A 23,122-nucleotide genomic window follows, 5' to 3' on the forward strand; every position below is an offset into this window, starting at 1 on the left:
CCCACTAATCCACTCCCTAACCCCAAACAATCTGCCATACAATTCTGGTTAATCCACCAATTTATCCCCCACTAATCCACCTTAATCCATTTTTTTGCAGTGGGCCTACATCCAAAATTTGGAGGGTACTTTTGAATATCTGGGGATGGTACAACTTCCAGATGATATCACATTTTCTTCTTTGTGGTTAAAATGTGGTTAAGAAGGCTTCAAGTTTTTCGCACACTTGTTTGGCCACGCCAACTCTCCCATTAAGTGGACCAACAGACATCGGGTATGGAAGACATACGGTAGTAAAGGACAAATTATCTTTGAATCTTGGTCAAGAACATCGGTTATAAGAGATATCTTAAATTGTGGGACTCCCTTCCCACTCCGCAAATGTGACTACGACTGTATACACTGCACACTTCCAGATTCCACATACTAAATCAGCCATCGATGTTTTCAGAACCAAAGCCTTCCAGAGTATAGGAAAGATAACCAAAGAACGTCTTACTTGTATCAGCTCACGATTGGTCTTGTTGACTGGCCACACTCTGTCGAGGGTAACCTGTGCTTTGCGGTTCAGACCCTGACCGACAGGGGGCTTGTTATCATCGTCAGGGTACACGGTGATCTCCATGCGGCGAAAGTGTACTGTGGACAAGAAAAGCGATCCAGAGTGGCACACGCTCAATGACAGGTACACCAGGCACAAGAACACAACAGCTCTAAGCTGAAAGATACGTACAGTCATGGACAGAAGTTTGCACGATGCGGAATCATGGAAAAAAATTCACTAGTGCTTTGCCTTGTCAGTCAGTGAGGCAGTATTCTGCTAGCAGATGAGCACACAAGTCCTCTCATGCTTCTATGCATTTCATTGACCTGCTGTGCCCGACCGCGCCCAAATAAATTCATGGGACAAACAAAATTCATGGGAAACACGAAAAATCTCTAGAAAGCAGAAACTTTGCCTGTTCTTTGCATGACTGATTGTTTTTGATAATTGGTCACGTAAGCAATACAATGCACCACACTTTCACTCATTAAAGGACTATAGACAGCAAATTCTTGCTGCCATGTTTTCATATTTCAAAAATTGCATTACACATTATTTATACATAGATCACCTAGTGATGCTCCCTTATGACCACTAAAATATTTATAACTAAATTTCTTCCTGACACTGTTTTGGTTTCGCCAACAGAACAATTACTGTGACATGTGGTTGCTCTCTAGGACACGAGGCACAAAGAAAAGCAGCAATTCAACTGCTGATACGTCAGTTGTTGTCACACCAGCTAAGAAGGCTGATTAAAGTGTAGCGAATTAAAACTACATATCAATGTTTACACTGCAGGTTTTTTCAAGCCTCACCTGACCTAAAGCTATACTATATGTCACAGCCATCGTTTGGTTGACTAAACCGAAACTGAAACAGCATGAGTGAAGAAATCCAGTTACAAATTATTTAGAGGCCGTAGGTGAATACCACACGGTGATCTATGTATCCTAATGTGTAACACTTCCTTTAAGACTAATACAGTCAAGTCCACTTATAACAATACTGGTTATAACAATATATCGGATATAACAATGGGCAGTCATGGCACCATCAGCTTTTCCATGTGTTCTATGGTAAAATAAACTGCTTATAGCAATGCTGTCCAGGCACATTACTTGTTATAACAATTAAATCTGGTAATTGAGTGTCAGCCATTATAGAAAAAAAAATAAGGAAATGCTACAACCACACCAGCAAAACCATGCTTACAACACAAAAGCGCGCACGTGGGGGGCCGACCAATGGACTAAGCTGGCGCAGCAACGCCACGAAAGCAAAAGAGGCAGGCGTCATCACGTCAGGAGAGCTGCTGGATTGCTGCATTGGCTACGTGCGCCACGCGTACCCCCAATCAGTCGGTGCAGTGCGCGCGCATGCAGCCAGCGCGGTTTTTTTCTCTTGTCAGCTGTCACCGCACCCTTAGTTCTGCATGCTTCTTGAATTTCCCATAAGAATCGCTTCCGGAAAGACGGCTTGATTCCTGTGACGTGGAGGTGCGCGAAGCTCCCAGTGGCGCAGTGATGGCGGTGCTTTGGTCATCAGTAAAATTTTTCCGGTTCCCTGAAGTTCGAATTAATGAGCTTTTACAGGCATTAGAACAATCAAACCCCTCCAGGTATTTACTGTCAGTAAATGCGGTGAAGTTTGTCATCTTTTCTTTTTTTTCGGCACAACCCTGTTATAACAATTATTGGATATAACAATGGTATTTCCATGGCACTTGAATATTGTTATAAGTGGGCTTGACTGTATTATACTCAAACTGACAGCTAAAAAACAAGCAGTATCTGGTTATGGCTCCAGACCATTGTGGCCTCGTCATATCTGATCTGCCATGCTACACGTCATTAGTGACCATCACCTGATTTCCTTACTTTAACCTATCCGACTGTGTCCCCCCTTCTTTTTTCCTAACCATTACAGTTGAGATCGGATATATCCAACCGGGATATTTCAAATTATTAGCTATATCAAACACAAATTATCCCCTTGAAAATTGTGTGAAAAAGCGTAGGAAAGTTGTGCTGTATACAAAGCTACAATTTTTTTGGGGCCATTCAATATGTTGAACTGAGCACAGCGGCCTGGCAAGTGGCATTTCTCTTAATGGCACAATTCAAGCATTTTCTGCATGCAGAGACGGGTCAGCAGCGCGGTCTTGGGCACCAACTGACAAAGCTAGCGCTGTGAAACCACACGAAGAGATGAACGTGGGGCGCACTTGAGGGAGGCATTCGTCTCTTGCAGTCATTTTCCAGGCCATATTGCTATCATGTGGTGAAGCCAGCCTAATTAACCCCTTCACCGTTTTCTTACATCAACGAATTTCTTAACAAAACTGCTTATTTTTTTTATTCCTGATTTCGATTATTATCACAATAAAGATCATGCATTCGATCTTTAAAAAATATTTGCAGCAAACACAAAGTCAAATTAACATATTGAAGTTTATTATTCCTCACAATACAGAAAACCAACTTCCGGCTGGTAATGAGCGATAAAAATTAAAGAATGACCATCATCAGGCTAGCTTATAGTGAACATCTTACCAGGAACTGCCAGAAAAGGAAACCGAGGGGGTTACGTTGGGATGCCACTGACGTCGAACTTCATCCACTGACGCACGCTCGCATAGTTCGCTTCTGAGCTGTCCTCTTCATCGTAAAAACTGCTCAGCACAACGTCATCACTGTCGTCCTCGCTCCCTCAAACAATGTGCACTTCGGTGTCTGAGTCACCATCGTCTGAATAAGATGACGAAGAAAAGCGTCTTTTCCGCGAAGACGGGCTAGGAATACACGCGTCGCCTCCGCCGGATGCCATTTTTAAAACCCAGGTTGCCATACGAAAAAAACGTTTATGCGGTAGAAGAAAACGAAATGAACAGGTCAGTGCTGCCATCTGTCGAGCAAAATGCTATCTAAGCCACACACGAGCCCTGATCGTCCGAAACGGTGAAGGGAAGAACCTATTCAGCGAGGACGAGCTACAGTCGTCCAAAACAGTTTGGGGACGGCTTGGCAAGGACGAGCGCAGCTCGTCCAAAACGGTTAAGGGGTTAACGAAAGCTTTGCGGTGACCCTTGCATGGCGGCCTTCGCTGCAGAAGGCATTGCACAAAGCAACTGGTGTTGAATTTTAATGAGCAATTATTCTATTTATAGTGTACAGGTAATGGGACTAGACATTCTATGACAGGTAGTGACTAGTTCCAAAGCAGCATCTGCAGCTAGGTGTGAACTGCTGCAGCAGTTTACACCTAGCTGCGCCTTGCGAGCAGTCAGAATGCCGGCTGGCGGCATTCTGGTAACGTGTTCTTACTTCTAGGTTACATGTAAGCCTCCCTATTGCAATTTTTTTATGTATCAAACTATCTATATAATACTGAACTGTTTCATGATCCCCCTAGAGTTCGATACATCGGGGATCGATTGTAACACCTTTACGGAGAGAAATTCATGCATGCCCATTCAGGCGCTTCCATACAGTGCTCTACTAGAACAGGCTTTAGGCAGGCTATGAAATGGTTTGTCGTTGATAAGGTTTAACATTCCAAAGCAACTCAGGCTGTGATGGATACTGCAGTGGAGGGCTCCGGATAATTTCAACATCTCCATCGAAATGCGAACACTGTGGTCGGGATCGAACTTGCACCTTTCAGGTCAGCAGCTGAATACCATAACCACTGAGCCATGGCAGCGACTCCAAGCAATAAAAAAAAAAATGATACTTAAAAAGAAATCGCCTATCCTTCACACACAACCAATGCATAATCACAGGAACATATTTAATGCAACGGTCTTGTTTTGTTCTCATCAGAGAAAGCTGCTGATTCTAGGAATGAGCACAGACTGTGTAAATATCTCTTAAGCAAGAAGTGGATTGACTTGAGTTCTCTACCTAAAGTTGGCTGAAATAAGCCATGGTCCATGCTTTGCTCCCGCATACAGATTTCACAACACCCGGGGACTTTGCATATCATGCCTGAGCTTGCCATGCCGACTCACCTATTTCATCGAGGTTCAAGCCAGCGACATCCATGTAGCCTGGGAAGCAGACATTGCCATAGCCCTCCCGCGCCACAGCAAAGTTCTCCACATTACAGTGGCCATCGGAGTCCACCATCGATGCCAGCTCATCCATTGACGGGATGGTGAAGTACTCAGGTCGAGTGAGCACAATGCCCGCCGGGTGTGGGGGCTTCAATGGGTCAGGCGATGGGTCCGCATGAGAGGAGTCGTCTGCCGAATCTGAATTTGACAGGCAGCGCAGCCTGTTACCGCGAGCTCCAAGGGACGACACTGTGTCATCCAAGCTCTGCAGGTTGCTGTAAAAAATACATCCACCGCCACCACCACGGGGCATGAATACACAGGACTGAAACACTCAAGCACAAATGATACCCTGCCAGCCTAGGTGAAGGTGCAGCATGTTCCAGAGCAAAGGAAGACTCGTGGAACTGCACCTGAATAGACAGACCAGCTGAGCACTGCATGGTCAGGGGCAAAAGCAGCACACCACTCCACAAACCGACATACTCTAGACTTAGAGGTGTGCTGATGCGTACATGAGAGGCGCGCAAGTTACAATGTAGCATGCAATAGAAAGTAGTTTAGACAACCTCTTGTTCTGCTAGTAACACCACTACTTGTAAGTCCTATGTGAAATTTCACATGTGGGCTTTCCTGCCATCTTGTTATTAGCACATGTTCCCAACACAAGTATGCTGCTTGAAGATCTCAAGGATGGAAATGAGCCTAAAAGAAGACAAAGAGGTTGTGCAGTTTTCCAAACACAGGGCACGTTATGCGTATTTATCACAACATAGTTGCACAAATAATTACTCTGGTTCCTAAAAGTACACATATCACTGCACTAGCTTCAATGAGGTGCCAGCATGAAGTTTCTGGTTAAAAATTTGTACCAGCTGCATTTGTACGCACTTCCTCATCAGAACAGGATTTGGCCACCCCGGTGCAGTACTTGGCTGCAACCTTCTATGAACAAACCAATTAACCCTCGGCCCATCAATCAGTTAGACAGGCAGAGCAGAATGGTGGGGCTAAAAATTAACATGCAGAAAGCCAAAGTAATGTTCAACAGCCTAGCAAGGGAACAGCAGTTCGCAATTGGCAGTGAGGTGCTGGAAGTAGTAAGAGAATATGTCTACTTAGGGCAGGTAGTGACCGCAGATCTGGATCATGAGAGGGAAATAACTAGAAGAATAAGAGTGGGGTGGAGCGCATATGGCAGGTTCTCTCAGATCACGAATGGTAGTTTACCAATATCCCTCAAGAGAAAAGTATACAACAGCTCTATCTTACCGGTACTCACCTATGGGGCAGAAACGTGGAGGCTAACAAAGAGGGTTCAGCTTAAGTTAAGAACAACGCAGCGAGCTATGGAAAGGAAAATGATTGGTGTAACGTTAAAAGATAGGAAGAGGGCGGAGTGGGTGAGGGAAAAAACGCAGGTTAATGACATCCTAGTTGAAATCAAGAGGAAGAAATGGGCTTGGGCAGGGCATGTAATGCGGAGGCAAGATAACCGCTGGTCCTTAAGGGTAACGGAGTGGATTCCAAGAGAAGGCAAACGTAGCAGGAGACGGCAGAAAGTTGGGTGGGCGGATGAGATTAAGAAGTTTGCGGGGATACAGTGGCCGCAACTGGCAAAGGACAGGGTTAATTGGAGAGACATGGGAGAGGCCTTTGCCCTGCAGTGGGTGTAGTCAGGCTGATGATGACCAGCTGCATGCAATACTAAGGCTCAAGCAGAGACTGCAATGGGTTACAAACCTCACAGGTTTTTCCGTTTGTGCATTTGGTATGGTAAAACTGGGCTCATTGCGAGGAGAGGGTCCGTCATTCACAGGTGCACTGGAAAAAAAAAATGAGGTAAACACAAATTTTCCACCTTACACAACTTCAGAAGATCATTAAAGGAGTATAAATACTACATTTTTGGTTGCGTTTTTTTTTTCTTTGTAATGACACGTAAAACATTAATTAGCATAGTACACGGATCATCATGTAGCATTCACCTACGGCTGCTAAATAATTTATCATTTGATTTCTTCGGCCACGCTGCTTCAATTTCATCGGCCAACTAACAGCTAAGTAATGTAAAAATTGTCTGATGCAATAGAAGCCATGAAGAAAGACAGGGGATTAAAAAAAGTGCACGAAAATGCCAGAATGAACATTTTAAGCACGAAAGCCAGGAAGCTCATGATAAATAAACTGCATCATGAAAGCGCCATGTTCCCTTTAAGGCACGTTGCTGTAAAATGCCAAAAAAAGATTGGTAAAACTAATAGTAAAAGCTCGTTAATTCGAACTTCACGGGACCGGGAAAAACATTCGAATTATCCGATGATGTTCGAATTATCGAATGGCCCCAAAAAAACCAACAAGAACCATTTGCATTGCGGTGTATGTAGGGTATTTACTTGCGTAACGAACCTACTCACATAATGAACCCACCCACCCCCGATTTTTGCCTAAGAATAAAAAAAAAAAAGCGTCAGTCGTTAACGCTCCGTTTGGCACCGTCACGGCCCACAACGCATTTCTTGGCGGCGCGCCAAGATGCTGCGCAGAGATAACATCACTTTTGACGTTAGCTCCAGCAAGGGGGAAGGGAACTTTGGCAGAGTGCCAGCGCTTGTGCTGGCGTCTTGTTCGCCGCTGAGCGCGTGCTTCCGTTGGCGATCGACCAATGGGTGGAAGCAAGCATGGACGACACTCGTAAAGAAAAAAAAAAAAAAGTTTTTCGCTCGTAATTTGTAGCGCCCGTCCGAAGTCATAGCCTTCATGGGCGTTGGCTGGGACCGCGCTGACAGTGCTTATCCCTATTTTCGAATTAACAGGGCTCGAATTAACGAGCATTTAGTTGCGAGTTCCGGAGGTTGCGCGGAAAAGAGGGTAGGCAGCCGCCAGCGCGGTCGCCAACCCCCTTCCCTCCGGTGCCGCCGGCCACCGCGCCAACGATGGCGCCATTTAAGCTTTACCCACTCTTCCAAGGTTTTATCTAGTTCCATCTTCTGTCCCCGTTTAGGACATACGCAGCCTCTAACTATGCGGAGGAGGTGCTTTTTTTTTTTGGCCACATGCTGTGTGCCAAGCCGCCCAGACGCGGTGGCGCGTAGTTCGAATTATCCGTAACGTAACCGACTCGCTTTCGAATTAACGGGCTTTTTTATACACAGACCTCTATGGAGCTTGGCCGGACCAAGTAGTGTAGTTCGAATTATCCGAAAATTCGAATTATCGAGTTTTGAATTACAGTGAAACTTCAGTTGAACAAACTTCGAGGGACCCCAAGAAAAAGTTTGTTGAAGTGAAAGTTCACTCAACTGAAATAAGTATGTCGAAGCTTGTTATCTCGCGCTAAAGGAAGAACAGGGTGTTCGAATGATATCAACCCATTTATTTGCAAGTTGATATTCACTACCTAGGCCCTTGTGAAGAATGCGGTAATCTTTTTCTGCACTTGTCCACTTAAGACTGCAGCGGTTGTGAACTGGGCCACTATGTCCAAGCCCTCGTGAACTTTCTCCGGCACAACAGTCTGCTGGGCAGCAAAGGTCTTTAGTTTTTCCAAGCACACCAATGCTTCTTTAGCTGAAATTTTTTCTTCAGTTGGTGCTCCTTCCGTAGATTCTTCTTCCTCCTCCTCCTCTTGTTCCTGAGGTAGTGCGCTTGCTACGATGTCTTCCGTAGTCAGCGTGGCACATGTCTCAACCTGGGAGTCACAGCAGGCATAGTCCTCAAAAGGCAGAGGGCTGTCTGTACCCAGTCTTTCGGACAATTCCTTCCAGTCACCAGGTTCAGAGCTCCCTTCATCGCTGTCATTTTCTTCCTCTTCAGGACTGGCATCAACAGCAGTCCAGTTTGCAGCATTTAAACCTGCTTTCTGCCAGCAGTTTACAATCGTTGTTGGCTTCACAGTCCACCAAGCACCTGTGAGCATTTCAGCTGCCTGTCGCACATTAATTGGCTCAGGCTTCTGCATTCTGAGATTTATGAGAATGCGCTGCACAAGCCGATGCCTGTAGTGCACCTTCACATTTTTTATAATGCCAAGATCAAGAGGCTGCAAGATTGATGTGCAGTTGGGCGGGAGAAACTCGACTCGGATGTTGCTGAGACGAGTGTCAACTAAGTGGGCCGAGCAATTATCCAAAATTAACAAAATCTTGCGATTCTTTTTCGCCATTTCATTGTTCACGCCCACTATCCACTTCGTAAACAGGTCGCGCGACATCCAGGCCTTTGAATTATGGGCGTAATCACAAGGCAGCGATGCAAGCCCTTTAAAGCACCTTGGGCGGGCGTATCGGCCGATGATTAAGGGCTTCATCTTGTGGGTGCCCGATGCGTTGCAGCAAAACAATGCTGTAATTCTCACTTTTGAGTGTTTCCCACCTTTGCACGCGTCGTCTTTGAAGCACATGGTTTTGTCCGGAAGCAGCTGGTAAAATACACCAGTCTCGTCGGCGTTGTATACGTCGTCCGGGCTGTAGGCGCTGATGACGTCGCGCAATTTTTCCTCACGCCACGTGCTTGCAGCAGCGGTGTCCGCGCTCCTTGCTTCACCGGAGACCTGCTTCCAACCGATTCCGTAGCGCGCCCGAAAGCGATGCAGCCATCCACTGCTTGCTTCAAAGCCGGTAACACTGAAAAGCGCCGCGAATTCAACGGCCTTCTCTTGTATCATGGGTCCAGAAACCGGAATGTTCCTGGACCTTAAATCCTTGAGCCATGTGGCGACAGCCTCATCCACTTTGCTAAAATACCCAGCGCACAGTCGTTTGCGCGCGGGGCCGAGCTGCGCACTTTCCGATGCGGCCGCGATCGCTTGGCGCTGGCTCTTGATGGTAGACAGCGATGACGCTGGAATTCCAAAAGCTTTCGCAACGTCGACTTGACGCTGCCCGGAGTCCAGTCGACGTAAAACTTCTTGTTTTTCGTCAAGAGACAAGCGTTTTCTTTTGGCACTCATTGTTAGCACGAAGCACGCGCAGCTTCTTCGCAGTAGGGCTAGTAGAGCTGAGGCTGTAGCTGCGGCTATGGCTTTGGCTGCTAATGGCTGTGCAAAGCCAGCTATGGCTTGTGCTGGCTACGAGCCTGTCTAGGTAGCCTATTTTGTTAAAGCATGGCCGCGCCGTTCTCGGAATAAAAATATGCAGTAAAAAGGGCGTGTTATACTCGTTGAAGCGATCAGTATGACCTTTGAGACGTATGTGGCGCCGCGGAATACGTTCGTAAAACTGAAACACGCACTGCACTGAATTTCGTTAAACTGAAGGGCGTTTGCATTGGGTTCAATGGCGATTTGGCGGGGGATTTGAAAAAAGTTCGTACAACTGAATAGTTCGTTGAAGTGACGTTCGTTCAAGCGGTATTTTACTGTAACGAGCTTTCACTGTAGTACTCAAGGACCCTTCACCAGCCATGCTTAAGACACTCAAGAGTACGAGATTCAGAGCAATAACATACCGTAGTAACTTGAGCAATTTGCACACCCTTTTTCCTTTAAATTACAGCTTCAAAAAGGGGGCGCACAAATTACAGGAAAATTTCGAGAACATGTCCTAAGAATGCTACAAAGGTCATAACATGCAATATAGGCTGTATATTGCTGCCTATACAAAGACCCCCAAACCTGCACCCTTCGCTGACCAAAAAAATAAAGTTGGCTCCAAATGTAAGACGCATACCTTTTCCCACCCTGCACCACGTTATGTAGTGTCCAACGGGATCGCATGATGACACATGCGCAGCTCAAAGCAGTAAACACGCAATGATAGAATCGCGAAGCCAGCACTGGGAGGCAAAAGGAAATGACGGCCGACAAAACAGAGCCCTCGCGTGCAGCCCAGCTGACTAGTGGCAAACCGAACTAGAAACGGATCGACAGCTTTGGACTCGGGCGCGTGCGCAACTGTTCGTCCGGGAAAGTGACCGCCAGCGCGAGCTAGCCGAGTAAATGGTGCACAATTCTTGCCCTCGCTGCTCGCACCTTTCGCAACTGCACGTGGCAACACAGCCGCGCCAATCTTCCCAAGTAGGCCTTGCGTGCACTCGCGTACATGCTGGTGGTCTGGCACCACAGAGAGCACGAAATATGCGAGCAAAAGTTCTTTTTTCAAATATCTAGGTAAAAAGTTGGGGGTGCACAAATTATGGGGGTGAATACGGTATGACACCTACCTGTCTTTGACGGGAATGGTCAGTGCAGGCCTAGAAGAGGGGCTGGTGGATGACTGAGCGACGGGTGTGGACGCTCGGATCAAAGACGGTGACGGGGATGCCAAGAGGTTGGTGGCACTGAGGTTCTCTGGAGTGTCCTTGGGCTTAATTACCAGGGTCTTGATGCTCTTGCGTGGAGTGAACGGCTCAAAGCTGTCCTCTTGATCCTCCAGCCCTTCAAACAGGGAGGACTCCTGGAGACACAAGACAGAAACACTGCATAATCAGGTGGCCATATTACTGAAAGGAAAGACTTATCGCTACAGCAGAAGGTGAGCTAACAAACATACTCCATTTCATGCATAGCAGGCAAAGTTGTGGAGGCTGCGGAAGTAGTGCGTCTGCAAAACCGTATTACTCCACCACTTATTATTATTTTCAAAACCTTGGTGAGTGTTTGGACAAACACAAAGAGTGGCATAAAACGAAGTGGTAGCATTGACAATCACGGCCGAAGCTCTGAGACGCTCAGTGTTCGGGCCAACTGGCTATAATTTTCGCTGACGGTGAACTACTTGTTGGGTGCAAATTGAGCAAGAGCGATTCGCCTTACTAACAGCATATCATATTGCCACATGCAATTCGTGTTTCTCAAAGTCTTGATGAGTCGCAGGATGAAACTGTAGCATGAGGTAAAAAGTCCAGGAGGCCAGCCATGGCAAAAAAGGTTTGTTGCCACAAAATATGCTTGCATTCACTTTGGTTCTTTGGTGGTGAAGCTCGCTGTAGCTACCTTGAGTAGCAGCGAGAAAAAAATCTTGACTTATTCGCGCCTCCAACCCAAATACAATGCGATATGTGTTCTGAAACCAATGAACCAAGAGAAAAAAAACACGCTGTATTTGTGTAAATATGGTACTTTCTTCAATTTAATACTGTAACATCACTTTCTTCAGCCATTTAAGAAAGTTGCCAACGATGCAATAGAGGCCGCAAAGGATAACTATGGACGAAATGAGGCACAGGGATAAGCCGAGAACTGCTCCGGGGTGTCTTCAAAACCATGCTACATAGAGGCGGCAACCTGTGGAGAATTTGGCACTGACCTTGCCAGTCTGCGTGCCGACTGGCTTTGGCCGCAGCTTGGGTGCTGGCAAGGGAGACACCCTGTAGTGGGAAGCCAGAAGAGCCTGCTGAGCGGCTGGGTTGGTTGGCTTCAGCAGCTCCTCACGTTTGTGCGTCTCCTGAAATGCAAGACAAAGACGTGAATTGAAGATGCAGTCATGCAGACACGACAGGTGCAAAACGTTTGTTCTGGGCTCAGTAGCTTCTTCCAGAAAAGAGTCTTGCTCCCGAAAGATTATTTTCCACATTATTTTGACTTTCTCAGCAAGCTTCCAAGGAGAACTGGGGCACCAAAGCAAGATTAATATGAAAATAAATTTCGCCTGGAAACCTAAAAACGGCAGACTTACCCTATGCACTTGTCCCATTTGCACAATATTTGCTTAGGCAAGCGCTCTAAGGTAGCACAGCTGAGTGCTATAACCACAAGGGTGCTTCCCTTTTTCACTAACAGCTCAGCACACTCAAGACAGCTGCACTCGTCAACCAAGGATAAAAATAACGCACAGCCAAACTCCATTAAATTTTTGTCTTAAATGAAAACTGATATTGTAGTAGCTCTTTCCAACAGTGCTGGTGGTTGCTAGGCAGCAAAAGATGCACTTATTGCTAAAAAAAAAACCTTTAGAAACATGGAACATTTCTTTTTCTTGCCACTTGATTCATATATTTTGGAGTGACTGGTAACACAGTCTAGACACGCGAATTCTCACAGGGAAACTCTCCTGACATCACAGAAGTTTGCTTGCAAAAATATCCAGTTGCGGCATCACATCACCTTATTTCATTTTTTGACTTTTTCTAGTTTTTAAAGGGACACTGAGGAGAAATTGAAGCTGGCTTGTATCGACAGATTACCAGCTCCTGATTACAAAAACGCCACTCATACTGACAACAAAGCTCTTGTAACGTAGAAAAGAGCGAGAACCAAAATACAGGTATCGCCGCCACAGGCCAAACTCGCAAGTACAAGCGTGATGACGTCATAGGACAAAACAGGGTTGCTAGAACCAATGGTTCTAGAAACACTAGAACACGAGAAGCCACGAATCACTGAGGCCCAGCCAATGCATGCGCAAATCTCCTTGACGTCGCCAGATGGTGCCACGTATCAGACAGCTACGCGCGCGCCTGCAGAATCGGGACCAATCATCGCCTGCTCACCGGCAGTAGGCGGACTCTCGGTATTCCGCTAGCGGTAACAAGGTACACGGTGTGCTAAAGGTGTCTATTTGCGAGAACTTCGTTGACGACTTCGAGAACGGGATCCATCGTAACGCTGGCAAAATGCCAGTGCAAACGTAATCGAAGCGACTGTAGCGACGGCCGCAATAGCCGATAGATGCCTTCAACGTGCGGCCGGCGGTAGCTTTGTTTTCGGCTGCTGCCAGGACGCACTGCTAGCCGTCAGAAATCACGGAGTCTGCGTTACGTCATGTGAACGCCATGTTTCACGTCACTTAGTCCTGTGTCGTCATAGGAGAATCTCAAGTTTGAATCAGAGCGGCGGGAAAAACTTTTTAAACTTTGAATCTAAATTTCTTAGAAATAAATTCATCTTTCGCTGCCGGCCAAGAGGCAACAAAGCCATGAAATGCCAAACTATCGGATTTTGCTGTAAAACAAATATTGATAGAGCTTTCCTCAGTCCCTTTAAAAGCTCTCTTCAACTGAAGTGACCTGTTGGTCTTTAATACGCTGTAATTACTGACACAGACCAACTTAAATCTGTTCTCAGTGTCCCTTAAAGCCTGCTATCACTCAACTGCATCATTATACCCTGCCTCAATCAAGTGGCAGTTTTCTAAGCACTCCGTCGAAACAAAGAGCCAACGGCATCGTGTCATCTGTGCCAGTGCCACTTGCGTACCTTGAGGACATTCCTGAAGAGAGGGTTGTCTCCGTATGGGTTCATAGACAAGTACTGCAGCAGCTGCTGTGTTTGCTGCTGCTGCGCCTGGTTTGCTGCAGCATTGGGATCCATTCTACAGGAGAGAGAGAGAAACATGCCAGGACAAATGTAAGGATACTTAATGCAAAGTTTTCAGAGAAATGTGCAGCGCCAAGTTCCCCCTGTTTGCTGCCAACCAATGCTAGTTCTCTGCTGCAATGCAGGAGCCTCATTCTGGACAAGCTGCTGCCCTAAGACTTAAGTGTCCTATTAGGCTTCATACTACAGCAAACAATACAAGTTGATCTGAAAAATCTTATGGAGCTGATAAAATGAGATGCAATGAAAATCTAACACATCACTTGTTTGTCCTTAGCACAATGCGCAGGGAACAAATGGCAGCTCTTGCTTTGATAACTGCCACGTTTCCCACTTGTTTGAAAACAGCTAAGCACAAATGTGACAAACTTCCTCCATTTTACTAACTGAGTAGAGTTACTCCATGACTAAAATCATCCCAGAATGAGCCTCGCCCTTGAGGAGAAACATTATCAGACACGTAAGCTCAATAATTGTCATTTATAACAACCCTTGGAAACTGCTAGGCACAAACCAAACCTTGAAACTGATTTGTTAGCAGGCACATTTGTTTGTCAAGTTATGCATCAGAAACCTAGCCTAATAAAATTTTTCTTTTCATAACTTTGAATTTTTTTGTGGTACATAATCACTGATGGCATAATTATTTATAAAGGAAGGGAAGAAAAAGACAGGAGAGAGGGGGTTCACTTACCCTCCTAATGTTGGTGCAGCACTGCCAAATGTACTACCAGTACCAAGGCCAGTCTGTCCGAAACCTGATAAAGATAGCATGAATGCAACAGATTAATGAGTGCACATCCAGTTCTGAAATAAACAGGGTAGTTACAAACGGTTTTTTTTTTTTTTTGGACAACATTGTTGCCTCAGGGTATAAAGGAAGTTGTGAAGGTAAAAAAGAAAAAAAAGGGGGAGGGTAAATGAATGAGAAAAGGTGTACCAATCTAATGAAGAAATTTTTGTACGGTATAACCACACATTTTCTTAAACATTTCAGTTGTGCCTTTACGGTGCTCAGAAATTACTCGGTATAGAAGACAATTCGATCTAACCGAGTTTGATATAATCAGGTTCAACTGTACTTTAAACTGCCACCTGGCCGCCCTGGCAGGTGGAAATTATTCCACTTATAGCTGAGCCCCAGATTCCATTGTAGAATGCAGGGCTATAACGCCTAAAACAATCCTGGTTGTTTGGCTGGTTTATGGGGCATAATGTCCCAAAGCAACTCACGCCATGAGGGACACCGAAGTGGAGGGCACCAGATAATTTTGGCCACCTGGGTTTCTTTACAAGCAGACATTGAATCCTATAAAAGCTTTCGCTGTGAAAACAAATTTCAACAATTCTGTGCTGACACACCTTTTACCTGCTGCTTCTGAACATCCGGACATTAGTCAGACAAATGTACCTGTGAAAGGTGTGCTGGTCGTTGCGCTGCCAAAGTTGAATCCAGTAGGCTTCGCTGCCGTGCTTGCCCCAAACAGTCCCCCAGTGCCAGTGGTCCCAAGGGTGCCTGTAGTGCCAAAGGTAGGAGTGGTCCCGAAGCCTGAACTGCCAAAGGCAGGCGTAGTGCCTGTGCCAAAAGAGGGCGTTGTCTTGGGAGCACCAAACAGGCCACCTGTGGTCGAGCCTGACGTGCTGAACCCTCCTGAAATTGAAAGCTCAACCTCAGTCTTTGTGCGCACTGTTTCTACCTGCAATTACGAATGCAATGAATGCTGGAACTGGCACGAGCAACCTTGGCACCGGCATTTGGTTCAGGTTGCTTGTGCCAACTATACTCCCCATTCTCTTTCATTTTTAATTCCTCAGCAGCTACACACTGCTACAAAGCAAGTAACACTATGAACTTTTTATGTCGTCATCCTATTTAAAGACTGCAGCTAAACTATGCAATAATTCTGAACTAGACCAGTGAAAATAACCTAAACCGGTACAACACACCAATGACTGCCTGCAGTCTGCTTCTGAGTAATCAGGTTAAGAACAAAATCAGCAGGCATTTGTCTCAAAGAACAACATAGACAGTAATGAATCATTACAATAAAAACTCGTTAATTCGAACTCCAAGGAACCGGAAAAAATGTACAAATTATCCGAAAGATCGAATTATCGAATGACCCCGAAAAGCTTTAAAGAACTGCTGGCAGCACGGTAAATTTATTTGGTAGAAGACTGGGCAATGGTTGCCCGATTTCAAGCTGAGAACAGTGCACCAATGACTGCTTTTTCCCTGTCACTGCCAGGAGAATTGAAGCAGAACTGCTCCAAGATCATAAGAGCTTGCCGCAGAAATCACAGGGCAACGTGGTGGGGCTCCATCACTACCGCATCACACCCACATAAGTGGCACCGTCATGGGTGAGGAGGCTTCACCGCATGCGAAGCAAGCGGCCCGTGACAAGCGCATAGTTTTGGCGCACTGTAAGAACGAAACCGGGCGAATGCAAGCGAAGAAAACTGCCGAAGCAGCAGGAAGAAAAAAGAAAGAAAGAAGAGGGGAGAGAGAGAGAGAGAGAAACCAGTGACATGCCAATTAGCATCCGAAATGGTGCTCAGCTCGGTTAGGTTGGCTGGCTGATGCTGGCCGGTAGAGCTGCCATCGCTGCAGGCCGGTGTGAAGCTCAGAAAAGCTAAAACTAAGCTAAGCGGTTGGACTGTTCTTGGATATGAAGCCATCTGCTTGCCGTCACGCCTGCCATCGCACGCGCACAATGCATCATGGATTTCAGGTTTTGAGTAAGCCTATTTTAACGATCTCTTGCCATGCTGGTCATACCTCGATGTGGCCATGCTTCCAGAGCAGATTCGAATTAACTGGTGCGAGATGCTTCACGTACGAAAGTAAGCATGTCCGACGCCATAGACTTACATGGATGTTGGCCAGAACCCAGCTGGCAGTTCAAATTATCCTGATTTCCGAATTAATGGGGGTCATACCAATGAGCTTTTACTGTAGTTGACTCCATGAAAAAAGCTGTCTCGACCTTCTGACGGCACAGGCACAACTGGCACGAAGGTCGCTCACCAAAGCCCGTGGTGTTGGTGGACCCAAAGGCCGGCGTGGTTGCCCCAAAACTGAACGCTGGCTGCTTAGCACCGAACAGTGATGTTCCTGTGTTGGCCGTGCTGCCAAACCCAAAGGAGCCTGGTGCTGTAGTTGTGGTCGCACCAAATGTTGGCCGCACACCGAAACCACTAGGCTGCAAATGACAAGGAACATAATGATGATGTGAGTGATGCCATTGAATTGGAACTACTTCGCTTGTTCCTTTAAAAACCACAACACTTGCCAGCATAGACTTAGTGAAATTCAGACAGCACAGCTCAATTACTTTAGCTGCACACCCTAACTAGAAGCACAACATAATCATCGTAGGGAAGCACAACCTCCAAATACAATTATATTTGCTATTCGATTCGCACCACATTTTCACAATTTGAACTACCATACTTTTCCTCTTTCCCTCTAAATTTAGCCTTCAAAAGGTAACAAGTCAAACCTTGATATAACAAACCTCGGTTTAACAAAGTTCTCGTGCATCACAACGTACTATCAGTAAGAAATGAAACGCGAACGAGACAATTCGGCCACAAAGAGCAAAATAAAAAGCTCTAAGCCAGGGGAAGCTCAATACTAGCAGAGGGAAATTTCACTTCGTAGGAGTGAAGATTCTTCAAGAGTGTTACTCGCTTGCATTTCTTCTCCAGGAGCTAACAGGTGGTCTTTTTGTGTTGCCACCTCAGTTTTCTAGTTCGCATTTCATTCGTTGCTGATCGTACCTATCAGAAGCTTCCTTGACAACCAGATAAAAGTCAAAAACTTCAGCCGAGACAGACTGCGATTTGCATGTGCCCTTTAATGCACAAATTTCTCCGGTAGGCTTCAATCTGTGAGCAGAACAGGAGCAGAACATACCGCTGCGCCATCTGTCGTAGCAGCCCACGGTGGGCGCGCCCCACCACCAGCCACTTAAGTAGTGCGGCGAAGCCTGCCACCTACCATCGACACGAGCAGTGCTGGTGCTAGGGGTTCGATATATTGTATTTTTCGGCTCTTATTTTCAGCTGGGAAAGTCTGTAATGATCGCTTGCACATTTTTTTCCCTCTATATGTCACCAATTAGTCCCTTCTGAATGGCATCATCATTACTAGGTGCCCGCTGCCAGGCATATGATGGTCCGTGTGTTCATATCCTCCGCCACAGCTTGAGAAATTGTTTTCATCATCCTGAACTTTAACAGATCGCATATACTGCACTCTGGCTGGGATACTTTTAAAATACGCGTCATCGCGAAATTCGGTTCAACCATAATTGTATTATTGAGATTCTACTTTATCTACGTGGTGCCATCTACCAGCGGTGTTCTAAGAACCTGTACCTTTATTAAGACTGCTGAAACATAGGAACCTTGACTGAATGAAATAAGCGAAATAAGTGTCGACCTAGAACTTAGGTCCCTCAATGGCATTGACCAGTCTGCAAGTTGACAAGACGCGCACCCACTCCTGCTCTACCTCGCGCAATGTTGTTCCCCACAGGATGGCCTCATGACTAGTGCGCAGCTCAAAGAAGTTAATGTGCAATGATACAATTGTAAGACCAGCAGTCAAGAGGCAAATGGAGATAACAGCCGATAAAATGGCACCCTCGCGTGAGCTTGGCTGACTAGCAGCAAACTGAACAACTAGAGGTTCTGTAGTTTCGGATTACGGTGTGTGCCACTCACACCTTTCACACCCACACACGGCGATGCGGCCGCACCTATATTCACAAGCTTGCGTCGTGCATACCCATGTGCATGCTGTTGGTCTGGCATAGCAGGAAGTCCAAGCTATGCGAGTAAAAGAACCACGTGGAATGACTGGATTTCAGTTCTGAATGCAAGACTTCGTCTCAGAGGCCCAGGACATCAGTGCGTGCTCGCACGTTTTGTTTTGCCGTTCAAGTTGTATTCTATGTAGTGCGCCTGATTTGTAAATGTTGAGAGCGGTTTTATTTGGCGCTTTGGGGACTTTGCAACATACCCAGTGCCAAGATATTTTACCGAATGCACCAGCAGATTGTCTATTACGTTAACTAGAAAGGCCGCACCCCCTTTTCGCCCATAGAACCCATTCGCTACCCACCGAAAAAAAAAAAAGAGAGAAGGAGGAAAATGAGAACAGAACTCAGAACAAGTGTAATATGCAGCACATCCCATATCTACCTCCACTTCATGTCCTCACACGACTGATTTCTTTAATGGCACAGCAGTCATATTCCCTCGCTTGAAAGGCCACGGGAAGTGCGGTGTAAAATAGCTGACCTATTTTTCAGACTCCAATAATTTGGACTTGCACAATATTTTGGACTTTGCTCAGGAACCGTTGCACAACTTATAGGAATGTGTATATTTTCATGGCCGATATTTGAGGCTCTGTGGAGTCCGAAAGCTCAATTTTTTGGATTACAATAAACGCTAGCAATGCTGTGGATATTGTTTTTCAACCGAAAGTTCATTTTTAGGCTTGAAATAGACAGGAGCAGGCATCGCTGTCACAACTAACCGGTTCTCCACCGCCGTGAAAGGCGGCCCCTTGAATTGAAACTGAGTAAATTAGAAGAACTGGCTTGGATAGGCTTGGTTAGGCTTGGCTATTTGTACTTCACCATTGCCACTTGAGATCCGCTCTGTCCAAATGTACACTGTGACCGAATCCAGAGTAAATGAAGCTCACTCAATACCAAAGAAAGGAAAATTGATCAAACATCGCAGAATGGTATACTGTATCCGAATATCACTATAAATGGATCCGTTGTAACGAGACTACTATACTGCAGTAAAGATTTTTGCTAGTTCGATCGACTTTAGTACAGAGGGGTTCTACTGACAAAAAAACGACAAACGCACCTGTGTTGTGGCTCCAAATGTGCTCCCAAAGCCCGTGCCAAAACCAGTAGACGGCTGTGTGGTGGCAGTTGTGCTCCCAAAGAGGCCGGTCCCAGCTGGTTGCCCAAATATAGACTGCAAGGAAAGCCACAATACAGTTACTCTGATGCAACATAGCGGAGTATTTTCAGAGCAAAGAATCCAGGAGAGTTCGCGGTCAAAGTGGTCGGAATGGCCAGTAGCGGTTTATAACAGACATTACACTAGCACAACCAATAATAAAAAAACAGCCTTCAGCAGCTTTCCCATCTTTTCCAGCAGGAACCTAATGCTCCAGTGAATGTGTACGCTGCATAATGCACGCGCTGTGTGGTCATTTCCCGAACACACAGCACAACTAACACAAGCTTGACAAAGCAGATGCTATGTCTGGAAAATTACAAGCGGGAGGTGTAGGGAAGTGCCATAAGCCTAAGTAAAAGCTTGCTGCTGATACATTAAAACCTCGCTGATACAGCAATTCTATGCCTTGCATAAAATCAATGCACTGACGGCCACCGAGAGCCCGACGCAGTGCAGCCGCTGCACGCTCACAGGTCGGAAAACTAAGTTAAGCATCACATGGCACGTCACTGTATTGTGCTACAATGCTGTCAACAGCTGGCTGTGAACCTGTCAGTGATCCTTTCGGTTCAGATCACTATGATAAGAGACACTGCGCACATGGACGCAGTCGGCTTGTGGAGATTAGCGGAATGAAGTTGCAGCCTGCATACGTTGCCACAGCTGTTTCACAGTGACCCCTCTGATAGTTTCACATTGTCATCGGTTAAAATCTAGGAACTACGTATCCTATGCCACAGAGAACCAGAAAAGTGCGTACAACACAAACATCGGCCTCGAAGCCAGCCCACGCATTTGCACTGCGTACAGCGCAGCCAAAGCACTAGGGCACCTAACGGCATGCTTTCGTTTTTGAGACTTCGGTTTGCGACGATGTTTGGCTCCATTGTGGGGCTTGAAGTCCAATGAAACAGATACGCAAAGACTAAGCAGGTTACATGCCGCGGCAAACGTCACGTATTGGGCAATATTCCCTAACCGGCACTTTGTCTCCTATAGATACAGACCCAACTTCAACCTGTCTTCAGTGTCCCTTTAAGCTGATGCTGCATGGCATTCCGTACAGCACATCAAGCACGCTGTGAACAGGAGTTTCAACTGCTGTGCATGAACAGCAGCAACGTTTCAATCATGCCCCGCACGCCCATACCTTCTGCTGTGGCTGGCCAAACACTGAAGTGCCGGTGGTTCCAAAGCCAGTGCTGGTTCCAAATGCAGATGTAGACGCTGGCGTTGTCATGCCGAAACCAGCTGGTTTACCAAACACATTCTGGCTCTGCGTCGTCGTCTGTCCAAACAGTGAACCACCAGTAGGTGCAAACCCACCTGAAAGAGGCAAACAAATCGCAAAATAACTTATCAAGGACAGCTGCTAGTAAACTAAATTAAACAGTAAAAAGGCCAAGCAAGAAGAAAAAGACCGAATGTCAGCCAATACTTCCAGAAAAAAAAAAAAGAAAAACATGACAGCATTCAGCAAAAAAAAAGAAAGAAAATGACTGGTCGCATAATGAACCCACTTGCATAATGAGCTTACTTTCCACTTTTGTAGTTGAAAATTTTTTTAAAGCATTTCTTTATTTGGCACATTCCTCAGCAGCGAAAACCCAGGTAGTGCACCAAGATGCTGCCCGCCGATAATGTCATGGCGTATTTATCTTTCGACAAGCGCACCGGCAAAGATGGTGCGCTCGCCAAACTTGGCAGAGCACCAAGATGCTGGGCAACCTTGATAAGAGCACCAGAGGCAGAGGCTTGCTCGGCACAATACTGCATGCCCGGCTGCGCCAATGTATGCTTAGAAAGTAGACCAGCACTCAAACATCGGAGAGGTGCACAGCAGTGTAGACCACCTATACGCTTCAAAACATCCTCTACACTGAAATGCTATGAAGAAAACAGGACCTTTAGTCTCCCAAGTGATTTGGAGAGCTCAATATCGGGAGCGAAAATGCCAAACCCCTCTCACACCATAGTGAACATTCATGCATTCGCATTACACACTCCTAACTATCATACGAGTTTAGCCTTGCATAAAAAAAAAAACGCACACCTGACCTTCAGGGCCGGTGTTCAGCAAGTTCGCTTTATCTCGCTGAGACTGGCCGGTGCCATAGACTATCACAAAAAAGTCGGACCGCACCGTGACACAGGAAACACCTTTTGAAGGGAATAATGCTGAACACCGGCGACACAAATGCAGCTGACAGCGTGCGTCTGCTGATAATGGATGGACGAATGGATGGACGGGTGGACTATCGCAAAAAAAATTTGTTGAAACTTTTTTACCCCATGTTATGAACCCTCCCACCAAATTGACATCAACTTTTTTAGAAAAAAAAGGTGCGTTCATTATGCTAGTAAATATGGTATTCCCTTTTGTGGAGCAAGACAGAAAGCAGAACGTAAAAAAAATGCTAAATTGTGGGGTTTAATGATGAGCTATTGTGGATGCTGTAGTGGTGAGCGCTAGATTAATTTGGACTGCCTGGGGTTATTTAACATGTGCTGACATATAGCACACGGGCGGCTCTTGCATTTCGCCTCCATCGAAACAAGGCCACCACAGCCAGGACTGCATCCAGGTCCTCCCACTCAGTAGCCAAGCACCCTAACCACTGAGCCGACATAGTGGGAAGGAAGCAAAATGCTATGAATACCTTATTCAGGAAAGCCCAATGCAAGCACGAATCGCTAAACACTTAATTTTAAGCTAATGTAGGAAAAAAAAAACTGCGCACTAGCATACCAGCACATGTGATGCTTTTACCAAGATACTGAAATGGGCTAGTTGCTCCGTACTTCGAAAAGGTCAGCACAACAACAACGGTACAAAAGTAAACACTTCCTGCCAATGTGAAGTGTTCCTTTCCTCTGTCCCAATGTCTTTATGCAAACCTTTTTAAGGTGACATCTTGCCGTGGCAGTTATGGGGCCGTATTACGGAACTGTCAAATCAAAAACTTGTCAAAAACGCGTCAAAAACTCGTCAAAAAGCCCCGCCGTAGTCGCGCTCCTATTGGTCGGCTGTGTCCGGCGGCCATGTTGCTTTCTTGCGTCATGGGTGGCTGGCGTTTACGTCACAGACATGACAGAAGTGGTGACGTTCCACGCCTAATTATGCAGGCGCATTTTGACGATTTTTTTTGATGGCTTCGAGGCAGTCAAAATTGGACCGTTCCGTTTTTGACAGAAAATGGCGGCGGCAGCAGCGGCGTCGTAAGTGGCTGAGGCGGCTGCGGCGACGCGAGCAACGGCGAAGGAG

General features: G+C 46.1%; 1 protein-coding gene across 2 annotated transcripts in view; it reads right to left on the minus strand.

The window, feature by feature from the left end:
• Nup98-96 (nuclear pore complex protein Nup98-96) overlaps positions 1-23,122 on the minus strand; it is an 85,133-nt gene that overhangs the window by 42,036 nt on the left and 19,975 nt on the right. For both annotated transcript variants that reach the window (XM_089567053.1, XM_089567051.1), the window contains exons 7-17: positions 21,008-21,183; positions 19,756-19,869; positions 16,889-17,063; positions 15,269-15,508; positions 14,552-14,615; positions 13,738-13,852; positions 11,849-11,986; positions 10,764-10,996; positions 6,345-6,425; positions 4,557-4,876; positions 500-639 (exon numbers count right to left, since the gene is read on the minus strand). In XM_089567053.1, coding sequence (XP_089423179.1) covers positions 500-639; positions 4,557-4,876; positions 6,345-6,425; positions 10,764-10,996; positions 11,849-11,986; positions 13,738-13,852; positions 14,552-14,615; positions 15,269-15,508; positions 16,889-17,063; positions 19,756-19,869; positions 21,008-21,183 — 1,796 coding nt within the window. The remainder of the gene's footprint in view (positions 1-499; positions 640-4,556; positions 4,877-6,344; positions 6,426-10,763; positions 10,997-11,848; positions 11,987-13,737; positions 13,853-14,551; positions 14,616-15,268; positions 15,509-16,888; positions 17,064-19,755; positions 19,870-21,007; positions 21,184-23,122) is intronic.

Source organism: Amblyomma mixtum, chromosome 1 (genome assembly GCF_055824585.1).
Source record: "Amblyomma mixtum isolate Tamu chromosome 1, ASM5582458v1, whole genome shotgun sequence".
Classification (NCBI taxonomy): Eukaryota; Metazoa; Arthropoda; class Arachnida; order Ixodida; family Ixodidae; genus Amblyomma; species Amblyomma mixtum.